Below are 18,021 nucleotides of genomic sequence, written 5' to 3'. Positions count from 1 at the left end.
ATTTAAAAAATCTTTTGGGTTGGTGAAAGAGACCTTGAGGTAAAATATAATGGCTGCCCAAGTTGGGTTAATTTCCAACATTGTTCTTACTTTGGGTTGCATCAATAGCCTTCTTATGCGAAATCTCATGGGACATGCTTTTGCTTTTGTTGTAGCCCTTTCCAAGATTTCTTGGGGTGTCTCACAAAGTCCAAAGCCTCTTTAAACTCTTTGGCATGAATATAATGCCTCCTTTTCCTCTTCCTAAGCAGATGATATTGTTTTTTAGCCTCATGTCGTGATGTTCCACAAGATATTTGCTTAGTCTTTTTTTGTTATTGCTTGCACTCATCATCAAACCATTTTTTACATGGTAGACTTTTAGCATGTTTCCTCTTGGCCTCATCTTTTGTAAAGATTGTAGTGGCTGCTCCAAGAATGACATCCGATATACCACACTTGGGCGATACAAAGAAAAAGAGAGAGATAGAGAAAAGGATACAAAGAAAGAGACAACATTGACATGTCTTACTTATGAGGACATTTGAAGGGGTAATATTTGTTGAATTGCGATATGATGTTGCATCATCATTGGCCCCCTACCAAAGATCTCAAAGTCCAATCATTCTCTAATGGCTATCACACCCTCCTCGGTCCTCAAGTAGCCTTGCCTACATAGCCCTATTGTTGATATGGTCAATAGCCTTTAAAAATTGGCAAACGAGCACATAAAAACAAGGAAGAGCCATTGCACCCATCAAGCACTCTAAGCCTAATGCATGCAATAAAGGAATTTATTGATGGTAGATGGCGCAATTGATAAAGGTAGCCCTATGTTGTACATTGTACACACCATAAGTAGGTCTTTTGGATGTTGGTAGAGGAGTGGAGCTTGAGGCAGGTGCATTTGACAAGTGGGGTTTTGAGCTATGGCTCCTAGACCCAATAGGGGAAGAGACTATCCATGATAACTAACAAGGAGGGCAAGAAACAAAGGATGGTGGATATGAGGTCGATGCTAAATGAAGCTTGAGGCTGGGATGATAGATCTGGTCGCTATGGCCCTTGGCTCAAACCCTTGTTTTCACTTTTGGGCTATATAAGAAGCCTAGCTTCAAGCACGATGTAGATATTTATGTGGTTCACACAAGCTTGTGATTATTAATCTCTCAAATCCTCAAGAGAGAGAGAGAGAGAGAGAGAGAGAGAGAGAGAGAGAGAGAGAGAGAGAGAGAGAGAGAGAGAGAGAGAGAGAGAGATTTGCAAACTAGGATTTTCTTGTAGACTAGGCTTACAATCTTTGAAGATTAACTTTGCCGAGGCTCAAGCCCTATTTTACAACTCAATGATTGCTAGTTGTAAACTTGCTAGGCTAGGCCTTTCCCAACCCATTTATTTTTATCGAGGGTGCTCGAGGGTTTTGATCTTAGGACGTGTTACTGAAACAGTGTTGAAAATTAACTGAAAGGTCGATCAAAACCCTGAACCTCAGCTACGAGGGAGGAAGGAATGGGGGTCAAAATGGCGCAGCATCAGGACGCGGGAGCAGCAGCCATAGCTCAAGAGCTTGTGAAACCTCACATCGATTCTTTCGACTACTTCGTGGAGCATGGCCTTCAGCAATCGGCACTCCGCATCCGCCCTATCGAGCTCTTCCAGCCCGCCAACAACTGCAGGCTGCGCAATATCCCTCATTACCTGTGTAGAGAGAGAGAGAGAGAGAGAGAGAGAGAGAGAGAGAGAGAGAGAGAGAGAGAGAGAGAGTTCAATGGAGTTGCTTTGGGGTCTGGAGAGAAGATGGTGGTACTGTACGTTATCATCTGAGAGGCTTACAATCAAGAGAGTGTCATTATTGACCATTGTTTGCATTGGAATTCACCTCTGTTGTTATCAGCATTACTCTCAGTTTTTCAATTCGAAGGTCATGCCTTCAAAATGAGTTAATCAACAGGAGAGAGAGAGAGAGAGAGAGAGAGAGAGAGAGAGAGAGAGAGAGAGAGAGAGAGAGAGAGAGAGAGTATCATTGTCCACTAAGAGCGATGGACCAATTGTATAACACACAAGTGGAGCGGCAGAGAAGTAAAGAGAGATATGCATATGGGCAATGGAGACAGAGGAGCATGTAATCATGACATGCCCAGAATACCGAGCTCATTTTTGCATTCTTTTTAGAGACACTACACAATTGTCAGAAGTTTTTGTCCTCAACCACTCCATGAAATCTTGGGGCTTGTACCACTCATTTCTTCTAACATAGAGAGGAAGGACCTGCATACTGCCTTGCCCATTGCGGCAGTGTTCTATCCTGTTTTGTTCCAGCAATGCTGTTACAGAGGATGTTTGACAATATTCTGGAGCTGACTATGATGGGCCGTGGCATCTTTTTGGTTTGGCTTTTAGACGAGTGCTACTCCGAGTCTCTCTTGCCCCACATATCCTCTCTAGGACCCATCGGTTGGTGCTAGAACGTTGGACTCTTGGACTTTGATGTGGATGAGTTTGATTGCCAGCAGCGGATTTCCTGATTTCCGGTTACTTTGTCCTTCCCTCTCTCCTAGTGCAGATGTCACCTGTCATTCACAACGAGCCTCGTCATTCCGGGCTCTTCAGGTGATTGGTTGTCCGGATGAGTGCCTTTGATGCCATGTTTTTGGGCATATGGTTCGAGATTTCCCTATTCAGTTCCCCCCCCCCCCCCACCCCCCGGCCCTCCCACGGGGCCCTCAAGGCATTTCTGATGGTTGGCCAACGGGCTTTTCTTTGCCATACCTTTTGTTGAAAGTAGCGTGCTGCTACATCTCCACCATCCCTGCTTATGGTGTCTTGTTGTGTCACATGCATCGGCCACTCTAACGGCCCAGCCGGCCTTCCCCTTCTCATTGCCATTGCACCCTGGGCCCTTTGGCACACCTCTCTAGCTACTATACCCATAGTCACCAAGAAACGCTGTTTTGGGGCTTATTGGATTGGAAACTTCCAAAGTCCCCCATTTCTTGTTTTCGTTTTGTCATTTCTTCAAGGAGTTCTATACACATTATATCTTTAAAAAGACGTTACTAAAATGTTCAAGCTGTTCCCGTCTTTGACGGCCTTGCCGGTCTCAATTCTCGTTCCCTGCTCCATGTAAGTATGTGATGGAATTTGGTGACACTATGACTGTACCGTTTTTCGCTATGGACATAATTTTCCCCCTTGCAATCCCTTTTTGCATCTCCCTCACCCAACTTTGCCCCTTGTTGAGCGTGCACATCTACCTGTTGCTTCTCTCTACCAACTGTCACATCTCCATCTTCACCCCCTTTGCAAGAGTACAATGTCCGAGGGTCCTCTCTCTTTTTTTTCCCGACACACGAGAGGGCTCACAGGGGAAGGTGCTTATCCCTTCCAAATATTAGCCTTGTTACATGGTCGGGCAAGGGCCGCACACCATGGGGCAAGAGCCACGCGCAAACATCACCATGGCCACCTAATTGATGCACCACGTGTTGGGAACGACGGTGAGAACTCCTAGCAACCAGCTAGGAACCTCCTCCTTGGGTGACCCACCCAGGAGGAGGATGCACTCAAGTGTTCAAGGGCAAGAGCCCTAGCAACGTGGATACCAGGTGAGCACAAGGTGTCCCTCTAGAGTGTGACCCAACGGGAACCCACAACCCATAGGTTGAGAGGCCAAAGCCTTACCGTCAGACCAACTCTTTGGGGACCAGGGTCCTCTCTCTTGCATTGCTCCCAAGCTAATTTGTGAAGAGTAGACGCCTTGGCACTTATTTAAAGGCCCCTGGCCAAAAGCATACAAGTGAAAAGTCTGCTCTAAAAGCTCTTGTTCCCAAAAGCGTCAAACCCCAAAAACGTTGACGTTCATACCATGCCATGTCACCACCTCTGCGATTTTTGGGTTGTCCGTACGAAAGTGCCACGTCAGCCAGCTCTACGCAATTTGAGGTCCATGCTTTATTTTTAAAGGGTCTAGGCCCCTCCTTCGAGTTCTGTAAGTAGGTAGGGTTAGGTTTTAACCCTAACCCCATTTGGGCCCCTCGATTAGAATCCGCAAGTTAGGACATGCCACGTCACAATTTTGTGACAAGATTTGTAGTAGTTTCATTATTAATTGAATAGAGAAATACTGACAAAGGCACCTACTCAGGGGCCAATGTTGTGTAGAGAGGACCTCCACATCTCCATTTATCTGGATCCCTGTCTATCTCTCATTCTCTCTGATAATCTCTATTGCCTATTGTATGCTAAGTCTTTATGAACTCTTATCAATGATTTGTGAACTGAAAATTCATATTCTCTATTGTTTTTGAAGTCTGAAATTTCCCTTTTGTTGTCCATTACGACCTGGGCAGTAGTCTTCGGCCGGTTAAAGTGGTAGCAGAGCACAATTGAGTACTCTTCTGTGGGCTGTCCAATCCGGATTGGACAAGTCGAGTTTGAAGCTTTAGAAGAAGATGGCTATGATGAGAACCATGACACCAATGATGAGAGGCAGGCTGAGGTATCTCAAGATATGAAGAGGAGTGTTAAAGTGTGCAAGTCATGCGTATTGGAATCACTTCGGCGAGTGAACATTATGGGCACACAATCCTCCCTTGCGTCCACCATTTTGACAGCCATTTGGACAGAGCTACTGCATATTCTTCGTTGTAAGTGGGATTGTTTAGCCGGGTCCTCTAGGGCATCGGAGTAGCGTCGACGTGTCTTTCTTCACACATGGGCGAGGTCGTCAATTCTTTTCCATCGGGATCATGCCCACATCACATGGCCTTATGCACCCCCATAGTGGTTCATTTTACATTCATCGTACAGAAAACCTTGATGTTTACATAGCCTCTACACATTGTTACCCCACTTTTGTACTTCCTTTGGGTGATTGGCTATTGAGCATCTCAAAAGGTCTCCCCTTTTCTTGCCACACACAGAGAGAAATGAATGAAATGAAATATCAACGTCTTCGAAAAGGCCAAAATGACCTATGAGAGCAAACCTTTACAGACCGGTGAATTTGATCCATGTCTGGGTACAAAAAGAGAGGGATACTAAAGTGAAACTAGAGGTGCTAGTGATTGGAAATGTGTATGGTATGTGTGATCACTGATATTGTGTGTGTCCAATACTAGAGGGTGATATGATGGGTGATGAGTCCATGCTCATACGCATTCTGGATGTCGAGCTAGTATGACTCGAATCCTCTGCTGTAATCTTCGTCGATGCTGTGAAGCTCCTCTCGTCAGTCATGGGCGCCTCAATCTCCCTAGCTTCGATGCTCGATCAATGACGAACCGCGAGTGTGAGTATGAGCTGAGCTTTACACTGGTGGCTGCTCCTCTAATTGTCTAGTGTCTTGAGTGAAGAAATTAGTAATCCGTCTCAAGGATCGTCTCTCTCCAGATCTCCTCAGTGGACTCTCTGTATGTGTGTAACTCAAGTAGATATAGTCCAAGACATCTATGTACCCGACATCCCATGATTGTGGAGAAAGGTCCGATACCGTTCTGAATAGACAGTGGAAGCGACCCCGTATCTCGTAGTACATTGTACGCTGACATATATAATGCATCTCCGTCTCTGGCTTTGTATAGCGTAGGCGGCATATCTTGTTGGCTGCTACTAGTCTCAATCTCAAGCGGGTGTGAGGATGTTCGTACCTGACCAACGGCACATCGTAACCCATGAGATAGATGTGTATCCAAGGTCGAACCACAAACCCATCCTTTGTGAGTTGGAGAAGATGCTCTCTATAGAGAGCCATCTACGTGCCCAAATCTTGTGTCGGCTCTATATATGTCCTTCTGGTGTCCAAGACTCTCCAAGTGCGTCAAGTCCTGGCGAATGATCTAGCAATATCCACCAGTGTAAGAGACAGTGATGGTGCATCAAAGGAGTACTCGAAGGACGGCAAGCTGTCCATTCTGAAGCCATGTATCTGGAACCATGATGACATCTATGCATACCAACATGATGTGTCCCCTGTAAAGCTAACTGTCTGAAGGACTCAAGGGCCAATCTGGCATATCTGTCGCTGGTGATATCCCATAAGCTATGCATGAAGGAGACTGATCTGGTAAGCGCCTCTATCTCCATAGGGGGGGTTGCTAACTCCGCTCTAATGATCTTGTGTGACACGGAGACCTTGGCTCTAATCAGCCAAGAAATCATAGCTACCAAGGGCCTCTCCATACCTCTCCGCCCATCCTGACCCATAGAAGGTCCCCAAACTTGAACCCCTGAGAGAGAGAAATGAAATGAAATGAAATGTTATATTAACGTCTTCAAAAGGCCAAAGTGACCTATGAGACCAGAAAGTTACAATGTGGTGGATCTGATACAAAGTCAGAGTAACGAGATGACAAAATGACAAAATGATAAAATAAAATACTATGGAATCCTAGACTGCTGAGTGTGGACTAAGCCGGTAAAACAGCTAGCTGGGATATAACTAGATCACAGGAGATCGAGCATTGATTGTTGGCGGATCTCATCAATCTCCTCCATGGTCAGTAGTCTGACCGGGCGTCGTGCATGTCGAGCCAAAGTGACTCGGATCCTCTGCTGCAGCCTCTGTCGATGTTGTGTAGTCCTCCGTAGTCGTGGGTGTCTGGATCTCCCCAGCTCAATCGCTCGGTCGATCAGTATGCCTCTGGTGTAAAGTGACGAGCTCTGCTGTGGTAGTAACTCCTCCGGGTGTTCAGTGGCAGCTCTAAAGAAGTCTGTGATCTGTCTCTGAGACTGGCTAGTCTTTCCTCTCATCAAGCTCTCTCTGTGTCTGCGTAGCTCGAGCAAAAACAAACCCAGGCATCTCTGATCCTCATATCGCATGACTCTAGAGAATGGTCCAAAGCCCTCTCTGAACAAGAATGGAAGCGGCCTCGTATCTCGTAGTAGACGGGGCTGTGGCATGTGTAGTGCAACTCTGTCTCAGGCTCGATGTCACACAGGGGGCATGTCCTGGCCTCTGCTGGTATTCCGTTGTATCTCCCAGTCTCGATCCGCAGCTGGTGTGAAGATGTGCGTATCTGGCCAATAGCACATCGTATCCCATGAGACAGGTGAGTGTCCATGTATCTGGGCCTCGTCGCAAAACCATCCTCCGTAAGTTGGAGGAGATGCTCTCTGTAGAAAGCCATCTTCGTGCCTAGCTCCTGTACTGGCTGTATCCATGTCCTCTTGGTGTCTAGCTGAGTCAAGTCCTGGCGAATGAGCCTGGTGATCTCGGATTGTGTAAGAGTCACAGAGGGCGCATCCAGTGAGTACTGGAAAGGAGGCAATCTGTCTATGCTGAACCCATGCGCCAGAAACCATGACGTCATCTCCCCATACCAGCATGCTGTATCTCCTTGCACGGCTAACTGTCGAGAGGACTCAAGTGCAAGGCGTGCATATGTGTCTCTGGGAAGTTCCCACATGTGGTGTATGAAGGAGACAGATCTGGTGAGCGCCTCAACCACCAGTGGGGAGGCGGCTAGCTCTGCTCGTATAATAGCACGTGGTACTGAAGTCTTGGCCTTAATGAGCCGCGAGATCATAGAGACGAGAGGCTTCTCCATGTCCCCCCATCCATCACTGCGGCCACACCTCCCGTGATGGTCCAATGAAGGTCCCCAAATCTCAGCTCCATGGAGCAATACAGAGGCTACCAAAGTGTCAAAGAGCTAGAGCTTCGTTCGAGGCTCCAGAAACTGAACCTGTGAACACATCCTTTCCAATTTACCCAATGCTGCATGGGCTCTGGTCAATCTAGTCTCTGCTGCCCTCCTCAATGAAAATGCTGGTCCACTGAAAACCACTCCAAGGTAAGTGTAAGCATCTGTATACTCCACCTTCTCCTGTCCGTATGTGAAGGTATGTGAAGGCGGGCGCTGACCTCCTGATCCACTGTGGGGTGGTATTAAAAACCCTGACCTTGGTTTTACCAAGGTTGACGGACAAACCACTTTCTTGGGCAAACCTATGCAAAGCATCCAGTTGACGTTGCATCCCCTCCGGAGAGTCAGAAATCAAAACGAGAGAGAGAGAGAGAGAGAGAGAGAGAGAGAGAGAGAGAGAGAGAGAGAGAGAGAGAGAGAGAGAGAGAGAGAGAGAGAGAGAGAGAGAGAGAGAGAGAGAGAGAGAGAGAGAGAGAGAGAGAGAGAGAGAGAGAGATGAAATGAAATGAAATGTTATATTAACGTCTTCAAAAGGCCAAAGTGACCTATGAGACCAGAAAGTTACAAGGTGGTGGATTTGATACAAAGTCAGAGTAACAAAATAACAACAATACAAAACAAAGATATATACTATGGGATCCTAGATTGATTGATGTGAACTAAGAAAAAATGGGCGGCTTGCTGGGATAGCTGAATCACAGGAGATCTAGCATCGGTCGTTGGCGGATCGCATCAATGTCGTCCATGGTTTAGTAGTCTGACCGGGCGTCGTGCATGCCTGGCCAGAGTGCTCCGAATCTTCTGACGTAGCCTCCGTCGATGCTGTGTAGTCCTCCGCAGTCGTGGGCGCCTGAATTTCCCCAGTTCAGTCGCTCGGTCGATCAGTGTGCCTCTGGTGTGAGACGAGAGGGAGCTCTGCTGTGGGAGTGGCTCCTGCGGCTGTCCCGTGTCTGCTCTGAAGAAGTCTGTGATCCGTCTTTGAGACTGGCTAGCCGAGAGAGAGAGAGAGAGAGAGAGAGAGAGAGAGAGAGAGAGAGAGAGAGAGAGCGCTTTGCAATCGGTTCTTAAATTTGCAATGATTTTTCTATGCATGCTTGGCTTTGAAGGGTTTAATTGTGGATTTCCTTGACAAGTTGCCACTCTGGATTGAACGACCAGTCATTAGTCCTCCCTTGAAAGACGACAGAGACAAAACCCAATTTCTGGATCAACGCTTGCGGCCATTCGAGGTGAGAGACAGTCAAGCCCAAAGTCTACCACTCAACATTCGAAGCTGTTTTAATAAATCCAGCATTGAATTTCAGTGCCGCCAAGCTGGACTTACTTATAAGGGGCAATTTACTTCAGACATATGCTATCAATGGAATGATCAAGCGGTTATGCGCTTCAGTACATCATTTGGTCAAGTCCCCGTTCTGGTCAAGGTTCGTTGTTGCAACTGAAAAGCTCTATGTTTTGTGAATCTGCAATGCTTTTCATTATTTGTTGTTTGATTACAGTCTTCCATTTGCCACTTGCGAGGTGCAGACCAAAAGAAGCTTATTGCTTCAAAAGAAGAGGCTTCAGAAGCAGGAGGGTATGGTCTTCAAAGTAGTCTTATGATAACATCCTGTTTTGTTGATGTTTCAATGCATTTCAGTTTTGGTAGTTTACAAAGACTCTTTGAGTTTGTGAATTCAGTTGAGAAGGTTTTGCCTGTTAAATCTCTATTTATAGGATCATGCAAATGCAGAAACAGGCCTTACTACTATTGCCCCTTGCCCTAATGTTCACTGAAAATCTGCTAAATTTGCAGAAGATGTTTTGTGTAAAATGTGAGCTCTATTTTTACCGAGCATTATTGAGTCATGCTGTAACTTCTGCTAAATTGGCTCTTTTGTAGGTACTTTATTTGCAATGGGAATGAACGTATCATACGAATGCTTGTAGTTACAAAGCGCAATCATGTGAGTTGTGTTCATGAATTGGGAGAAAGAACTATGCTATTATTTAGACCACTGACATATATCTGAACCTCTCATGCATGCATATATGTAAAGATTTAAAATGGGTAACTGTGTTACATTTCTTTTTTATCCATCAATGTCACCTCATGGGTATATTATATGCAAGTGAATAGGTTGCGTGGAAATCAAATGTTTCTGTAAGGATGATATCTAGATGAGAGACAGCTATATCATGTTTGGACATAACATCGAATGTAATTTTTGTCAAAGTGGCTGTGGAAGATGCACTCAGATGGCAAAAAACAGCGACAACAGTTGCACCAGACTCTCTTCTTAGGATAGCCCAAGCAACTCTTACCGACAAGCTGCAGCCATCTGCAACTAGAGAAGTCCACTTCGTGGTCTTCCTTCTGAGCAGTAACCGTTGCTAGGTGTTGCTTTGATACAAGGAGAGAGGGGGATGAATCGCAATGCTGGAAAATATAATATTGGTGGACGATCGTTGATGATACTATTAGTTAAAATGCTGGATAAAAGAGAGAGAGAGAGAGAGAGAGAGAGAGAGAGAGAGAGAGAGAGAGAGAGAGAGAGAGAGAGAGAGAGAGAGAGAGGCCCTCTCCCCCCCCCCTCCCCCCCTCTCCGGTTTTCTTCCGTGGGGCCCTACTTCAAATTCCCACACACACCCTCACATGAAAGCTATAATTATGAGGGGTCAAAACTGGTCGATTCTGGTGTAAGCCCCTCATCACCAAGGTAGAATCGCCAGATAACACTTATCAAGCAGCTCTTGGAACTTCAGGGCACTTGCAATTATAATGCTAGCAAACATAGGCCTGGAAAACATGGCATAGACATAGCCATATATGGAAGACTACCTCATGTTTAGCCCCAGAAATAGTAAAACAATTCTCTCTCCCTAACCTCCGCTCCTTAGAATTAGCAGCACAATCCAAGAGGTGATAAAACTCCCTTCTTAGCTCTTGGATTGGAAAGAACATGTGGAGCTGCTAGGAGACGAATTAAGAAGATGCTTAGTGTATCTCCTATTGATCTCCTTCAACTCCACTACTCGTGTCTGTGAGTGGATCCATGGTCTTGCATGAGGAGTTTATTTAAGTGTCTTTACAAGTAATATCTTAACTGTACAGAAAATTGAAAGGTCTTGGATATTGAGCTGATACCGAAGTATATTCTAGAGGTTGTGTCGTGATGAAACTGGAAAGTCACTGGCAAGGCGGTGAATCAACAACAAACACACACTGAAACTTGGAAACTGATGACACTTGAACTTTAAAACAATTGTAGTCGAGACACAACAAAACGTAGTTCTCTACCTAGATGCACTAGCCCTGAGGTGATGCGTCCCATACAGGTACTTTTTATAATTAAAGAATCCATTGAGTTACAATTGCTGAGAGTTTCTCTGCAGATGTGCAACCATGCCCTGCCTGACAAGTTCTCAAAGTAAACTCTCAAAAATTGTTGCCAAAAAAGGTGCTCGGGCTGCGAGGGCGACTTGCAAAGCGAATCACGCTGTGATTTGTGGTGCCTTTTACAAGTTGCCACATCATCGGTTCGGCTGCTCCTTTCTGGCTGGTCAGGAACTGCCATGTGTCATCGCTTTGTGACAATCCCCCCCCCCCCCCCCCCCCCCAACAAGAGAAGAGTAATAGTCCTCGATTATGCTTGCAAAACGGATGGTAAATAGTAAGCAAGCTCAGTAGACATTGGTTCTATTCAAACATGCAATTTGACGACTAAAAGTTAGCCTCAAACCAAGGACTAATTGTGATTAAGTTTATTAAGTGGTTTTCAGTTTCTCTCATGTGTGTCGTGCCACATTCTCAACTTGGGGTGTCCAAGTCTCTTACAGTGGTATCGGAGCTCAATGGATTTTTCTTCTACAAAGAATCCGATTCCTTCTATCGTGACACACATGGATTCAATTGATGAATCTTGCAAGGAGCAAACTAATACACCTAACCACTCAAGTTTGGGTGAAAATACGGAAGACTCAATAAACGATGACCGCCTTCTGTCGATTTGGAAGGAGAGTACGTGCCACCTCGGCCCACGGGGTATGAACGAATGGAGATGCAACGTCAACAACAGGTTGATGCCCGTGCTCGACAAATGCTCCAGTATTCAAAAGATCCTCAATATGCGAAATTTTTGACCAAGCACCCGAACGACGGAATGCATTCTCGATGGTGTATGGCAATCAATTCACCTTTGAAGCCAGCTTTGAAGAAAACACCTATTTCGCGGGTGTATTGGGAGGATGAATTTGACGAAGCAATAGAAAGGCGAGTCAGCCGACTCCTAAAGAAGCAGTTGAGGAGACAAAGTCGAGCAACAGACTATCCTGGCTACTTGGGTCGGAAGTCTACTTTTGCAAATGCACGAAAGACAAAGAAGCTTGTACGCTTTGAGGGTGTTTCCAGTTCATCCTCACCCTCATCCTCTTCTGATAATTCTAACAGTTCTTCCTCAACTCCAGTGATGAGAACAAAAAGAGCAAGAAACGAATAAAGACTCAAAGACACGGTATGAGCAAGAAGAAGGCTAAGTAGTAAGAAGACTAGATCCCTCTGAAGATCTCAGAAGTATTTAGACAGTTCGGAGGACTCATCCTCTTCTGAGAGTTCGGACTCCGATGAGCAGACATTTTATTCTAAGAGGAAGTATTTCTACTGAGCCAACCAATATGACTTTCTTGAGGATAAGGGCATGAAGACCAAAGATTTCAAGGAGGGTGGACATGTCACAAAGCGATGAGACCACCTGGACACCTCCTAGCAGATGAAAATCACTTTTTTTTAATGAGTTGTTCCAACTTATGGGTCCCTTTCGACAGGGCCCATGGGACACTGGAATTATTGAGCAATTGGGTTGCTGATGTGGATAGCTGTACGAACGCCCAAAAAAAGCGTTGACATGCGGACGTGGTAGGCCGTATGGAATCCTCCAAAACGCGCTGATCGGTGCTGACATGGTAGTATACGTATTTCCGCGTTTTTTGCTGGTAGCTTTTGGGCCAGTAGCTTTTGAGTTTGAAGCTTTTCATGTACTACTTTTGTGAGAGGCCACGGGCCTTTAAATATGTATTGAGAGGAACTCATGAACCGAGATTGACTAACGAGGAGCTGAGCGGAGAGGACCCTCAGACTTTGTACTTTGCTCAAGCATTTATATAAAAATAAATGTCGAAAGGGGCGCTAGATTTTGGGGCCAATACCTCTAGGCACGGAACTACGCCAGACCGTGTCGACTCTATTTACCTGTAATAAAGTTTGTGTAAGGGATTTCACTAAAATTTATATTAAAGAATCTTTGTGTCCCGACCCTGGACTTATTAGCCATTCCCACCCTTACTCCATTGCGCATGGGGTGCACTTTTCGTATGCATTGCTCTGTCTTACAAGGCATAAGCCATCAGAGACTTTTAAAAATCTCTTCGACGGTTTAGAGTTTGGAAATGCGACAGAAGGCAAAGTCGATCCTCTTAACAATCTCTACGCATTGATGTGCACGGATTTTATATCCAACAACTATTGAAAATTAGGGTTTTTCTCGAAAATTTCAGATGTGTGAAATTAATGTTTTTGGAAGATCTTGTTTTTTGTGTACATATAACAGGTAATAGGAGTGAGGAACTCGCATTTGTAAGCATCGGGAAGCATGGAGCTGGACATCCACTCTTTTGCAACGAGGTTAGCCATCTCCTTGAGTTTTGGCCTATTTTGGAGACAAGATTACCAAACAAGTTCTCAAACAAATTTCGAACTTAAAAAGCAATCTTGACATCAGTCCAGCTCGAAAAGTCGATTGACTTTTCATCTTGAAACCTGCACCAAAAATTAGGGTTAGGTTCCTTCCATAAGGTCTTAGCTGACCGCAGCATGATTCACAAATTCTCGAGTAATCGAAACAAGCCTTGACAAGCAATGTTCCTGTGGTGATGATGGTAGTCCCAAGACCTGGCAATCACACTGGACCTCCAAGGTTTAGCTTGAAAAGACATCTACTTAGCAATTTGCGTATGAAAGCAATTGGGAGCAATGACGGCTCAAGAATGAACCCGATCACAATTCAAGATAAGAATCATGAATTTTGTTTGAAATTTGAATGAATGATGATGATGATGAATGATTCTAGTATATCAAGATTTCCATATGAATGAGATGACTGGATACTGTGGTGAGCGCATCAAGAGTTCCCAAGGGATGAGATGGCTACATAGTGATCTAGGTGCATCAATACTTCTGGACGGATGAGATGACTAGACTGAATGATTGAAACATTGTGTTCAGTATGAACTAAGTATGTGATTTGTGAATTTGCATGTTCAATGAATAAAGAACTTGGAACCGGAATTCATGGAAATGAATCTGATTTTTATGTACTCACTATCTGAGTGCAAATTTGAAAGACGAAATGACTGCATCATTTCGTCATTTTGGTCTTGAGATTCTATGGACATGATCGCAATAAGAATTAGTTAATCCGACATCGCTAAACATGTTGTCAGGAATCATGGTCCTAGATCTGGATGGATTTTATGTGATATGACAATGATTGTTGTCTTGGTGCAAGTGCTGGATTTGTGTTGTCTGGTGCGTCGGTACTTAAGAGTCAGTGTCTACTGAACTATTTTGTGGCTTGGACACAGCAGATTAGCTTAGCGTTTTGCATCTACAGAACAACCGGTGACAGCAGAAGACAATTTTAGCCCTAGCGTTTTTGGTTTGCATTAGAAACCTCAACGTTTTTTGCAGATCATCGTGACGGAACATCAAGAACCACCAGCGTTTTCAGTTTTCAGCCCTTAGACATTGCAGAACAAGTCCCGAACCTCGCAGATCTCACCTTCCCGCAGCAGTTCCTCGCCGCATGGTCAATTTCCGCAAGGTTTACAGTTTCAGTCAGAAAACGCAGATTTCAGCATCTGCGTTTTCAGCGCGTCGTCGTTGCATTGTTGTCATCGACATAGAGTTAGAATTCAGCAAGCGAAAGAAACCCTCAAGAACCTCAAGACCCGCAAGAACTTCAAGAACTCAAGACCCTCAAGAACCAAGACCCCCAAGAACCCAAGTTCCTTGTGAACTTAAGAACCCAAGACCACAAGAACCCACAAGAATCCACGACTTCAGTGGATGGTCATCACTTGAAGCGGAATGGATACTTTGCTTAGCGGTAATGAGCATGAGAGAGGCGAAGAAGAATTTTCCCCATCAGGAGGTTTTTTCGACCCTCCTCCTTCCCCATCTACGCCAAGGATTGCACTCACTCCTATGGAGGCTTTCGACAAGAGGATGATGGACAAACCTCTCTCACTCCCTTCTTCTCCCAAGCATGAGACACATGATTTGAATGATAATGATAAGCATGATGATTTGCATGATCAAGATGTGATTTCTCACAAGCATGATGATTTTCATGATGATCAAGATGTGATTTCTCACGAGCATGATGATTTGCATGAAGATGATGTGATTGTTTACAAGAAGGATGAGTTAGTGGACACTTTCTCTAGTGAAGCTAACCTCATTGCAGATGTGATCAATCACGAAGGATCGATCTTGGCTCTCGAGCCTAGGTCCAAAGAACCACCTCAGGAAGAACCGGCCTTGGCTCTCGAGCCTTGGTCCAAAGAACCCTCATAGGAAGTATTATGTGTTCGCATGATTCACACACACGCATTGTTCAAGTGTTTCATTCGTGATCGTTTCCTGTATTTTAGTCAGCGTCTTTATGTGATCCCTTTTCCTAGGCATGCCATATTGTACGTTGAGCATGTTTCACTCATGAATGAGCACGAATGTATGCAGATTGTTCATGAAAAGCTGAAAAGTATGCATTCAAGGAAGTCACATTTCATGTCCCTTCCTTCGCACGACACAGTTGTAGAAAGAGCACATGAAAGTATGAGCACCAAGCATGGGCATTTTCGTTGTGAATTGCCACAGTGATGCTTCAGATCATAAGAGAAAGATTCGATCTCATTGTTTGCGTGTGTGTGGTGAACGATTTTCCACTCCGTCTTTTTGTTCATCTACATTGCATGCACAGTCTTTTAGGAAGACAAAATTTTTTCCACTCACTTTACATGGAATAGGTATGTTCATGTTTTGGTGTTGGAAATGGTTTCAGGAATTTTCAGCCATGGAGATTCTTGAAGAAGAAAGAAGCACGACTCTCGACAAAGATGAAGCATTGAAGGAGCCACAGAAGACTGTCGCTTTCGGTGCGGCCCAAAGAAGCAAGAAGCAAGCGTTGCACATCTTTATGAAGTTCAAGTACCGCACGACCCACACATCAGAGTGGGCCGGCGAAGAGTCCCTTCCAGGATTCCGGATGCTATTGGCGATCTCCCTCGACGCCATACAGTTCGGTACCAGTATCTCACTTGAAAAGGAGGGGATGTCACGTGACACATCCAACCCTATGTGTCCATGGACAAGCTACAACACGACAAGGGTTCAGTTAGTCTAGTCAGTCTAGATTTAGAAGTGTTCTTGCACTTTTGTGAGTCTGTTCGCAGACCGTGCATGCCCAGACACTTAGTGTAGATGCATATCCTTTGGTTGCACACAGCATGATCATAAGCATTCCCATCAAAATCCATCAGAATCCGCCAGGCATTTCAGAGTTTTGCAGATCTACCGCGACGGAACCAACACAAGTACCAACGTTTTCAGTTTTCAGCACTTAGATACAACGGAACAAGTCCTGAACCTCGCAGACCTCACCTTTCCGCAGCAGATCCTCGCCGCACGGTCAGATCAACGAGCGTTTGCAGATTCAACCCGGAAAACGCAGATTTCAGCATTTGCGTTTTCAGCGCGTCGTCGTTACATCGTCGTCATCGACATAGAGTCAGAATTCAGCAAATAAAGATTTGCAGATTTCAGCCATTAGTGTTTTCATATTTCAGCCTGTCTCGTCGTTGTCCTCATCGTCGTCAACATCGTCGGCAAGTCCAAGCATTTAAGAGATTTGTGCAATCAATAGTAGACCGCTCTCGCCATACAGAGTGGGGCCTTCGGAGGAGGGTTTTACAACGTCTCTGGTGTCGTATTCTCTTCTCTCTCTATCTCTCAGTCTCATGCACCTTCACGCAGAATGTCCATTGACTTTGTTTGTGTCCACTGCACTCTCTCATTAAAGAACGGAAGGCTCTCCCTTCCATAAGAAAAAGGAACCTTGAGCACAGTTCGGAGCACTCATCTTGAGCAAAGATCAACATTCATTCCACTACACCTTACATTGGTATCAGAGCTTTGGCAGTGTTCTGTATCACTCAAGGAAAGAACCACAAGAACCACATAATTTTTTTTGCTTGTTGCGGTCGCACATAACCCAAGACCTCTTGGGCATGTCAATTCCTATTCGTGTTTTAAAGATTGACAGGAAACCCAAGAAAGAAGGGTTTGTCAAGCCTCCCCTTGTGCGTCTTTTCACTCATTGAGAGCGGACGGTGGGAAAGCGCGAAGCAGAAGGTACCGGTAGGTGCGCGTCGCGATGTAGTGCAGGATCGAGGCAAGAGCAGGAGGCGGAGTGCAGCAGAGAGGAAGCGCTAGGGATCGAAGCAAGGGGAGAGAGAGAGCTCACATTTTTGGGGAAAACTCAATAAGTGAGTTTTGGGTTTTCTCACTTTTATTATAAGTGACTGCAAAAAAAATGTGTCCAGGTTCACATTGAACCTGGACAAAGTATAAAAATGTACAAAACGGGGTTATTTAGGCTTTTAACCCAACAATCTCCCACTTAAAGGCATAAATGACGCCTTTAAGTTAACCAGTCCTACCAACTGTATGCAATGTTCATGTTGAGCCTTAGCAAGACTCTTGGTGAGAACATCTGCAGGGTTATTCTGTGTATGGATCTTAGTCAAGGTGACTAGACCATCCTCCAATACCTGACGTATGAAGTGGTACCGCACATCTATGTGTTTGGTACGCGCATGAAACATGGTATTTTTGGCTAAATAGACAGCACTCTGGCTATCACAACTCAACACGGGTGTATGAGCAGGCATGCCAAGTTCTCTTGCAAGTCTGCCCAACCAAATGGCCTCTTTTGAAGCTTCTGTGGCTGAAATATATTTAGCCTCAGTAGTACTCAATGCCACAATTTTCTGTAACCTAGAACACCAAGAGACTGCACCACCAGCAATGGCAAATACATATCCACTGGTAGATTTCCTGGTATCCATGTCACCTGCCATGTCTGCATCACAATATCCCTGCAACTTTAAGTCACTTTTGCCATAACAGATACACTTTGATTGTGTACCTTTCAAATATCTCAGAATGCATTTGACAGCTTCCCAATGCGCTTTGCCAGGATTCGACATGTATCGACTAACAACTCCCACTGCATAAGCAATGTCGGGACGAGTGGCAACCATAGCATACATAAGAGAACCACAAGCTGATGCATAAGGG

General features: G+C 45.0%; 1 protein-coding gene across 4 annotated transcripts in view; it reads left to right on the top strand.

The window, feature by feature from the left end:
* Positions 1 to 1,433: 1,433 nt before the first annotated feature.
* The window catches only part of NRPA2 (nuclear RNA polymerase A2), a 164,227-nt gene continuing 147,639 nt past the window's right edge, over positions 1,434 to 18,021 (top strand). For 2 of the 4 annotated variants that reach the window (XM_086494002.1, XM_086494003.1), the window contains exons 1-5: positions 1,434 to 1,663; positions 8,766 to 8,854; positions 8,930 to 9,049; positions 9,125 to 9,201; positions 9,508 to 9,571. In XM_086494002.1, coding sequence (XP_086350128.1) covers positions 1,489 to 1,663; positions 8,766 to 8,854; positions 8,930 to 9,049; positions 9,125 to 9,201; positions 9,508 to 9,571 — 525 coding nt within the window. In that variant the 5' untranslated portion in view covers positions 1,434 to 1,488. Of the gene's footprint in view, positions 1,664 to 8,765; positions 8,855 to 8,929; positions 9,050 to 9,124; positions 9,202 to 9,506; positions 9,572 to 18,021 lie in introns of those variants that run through there. The other 2 variants (XM_086494005.1, XM_086494004.1) reach the window with 2 other exon arrangements.

Source organism: Adiantum capillus-veneris, chromosome 21, assembly GCF_014529385.1.
Source record: "Adiantum capillus-veneris isolate H3 chromosome 21, ASM1452938v2, whole genome shotgun sequence".
In the NCBI taxonomy this organism is placed as follows: domain Eukaryota; kingdom Viridiplantae; phylum Streptophyta; class Polypodiopsida; order Polypodiales; family Pteridaceae; genus Adiantum; species Adiantum capillus-veneris.
This window is presented reverse-complemented; position numbering and strand designations above follow the sequence as displayed.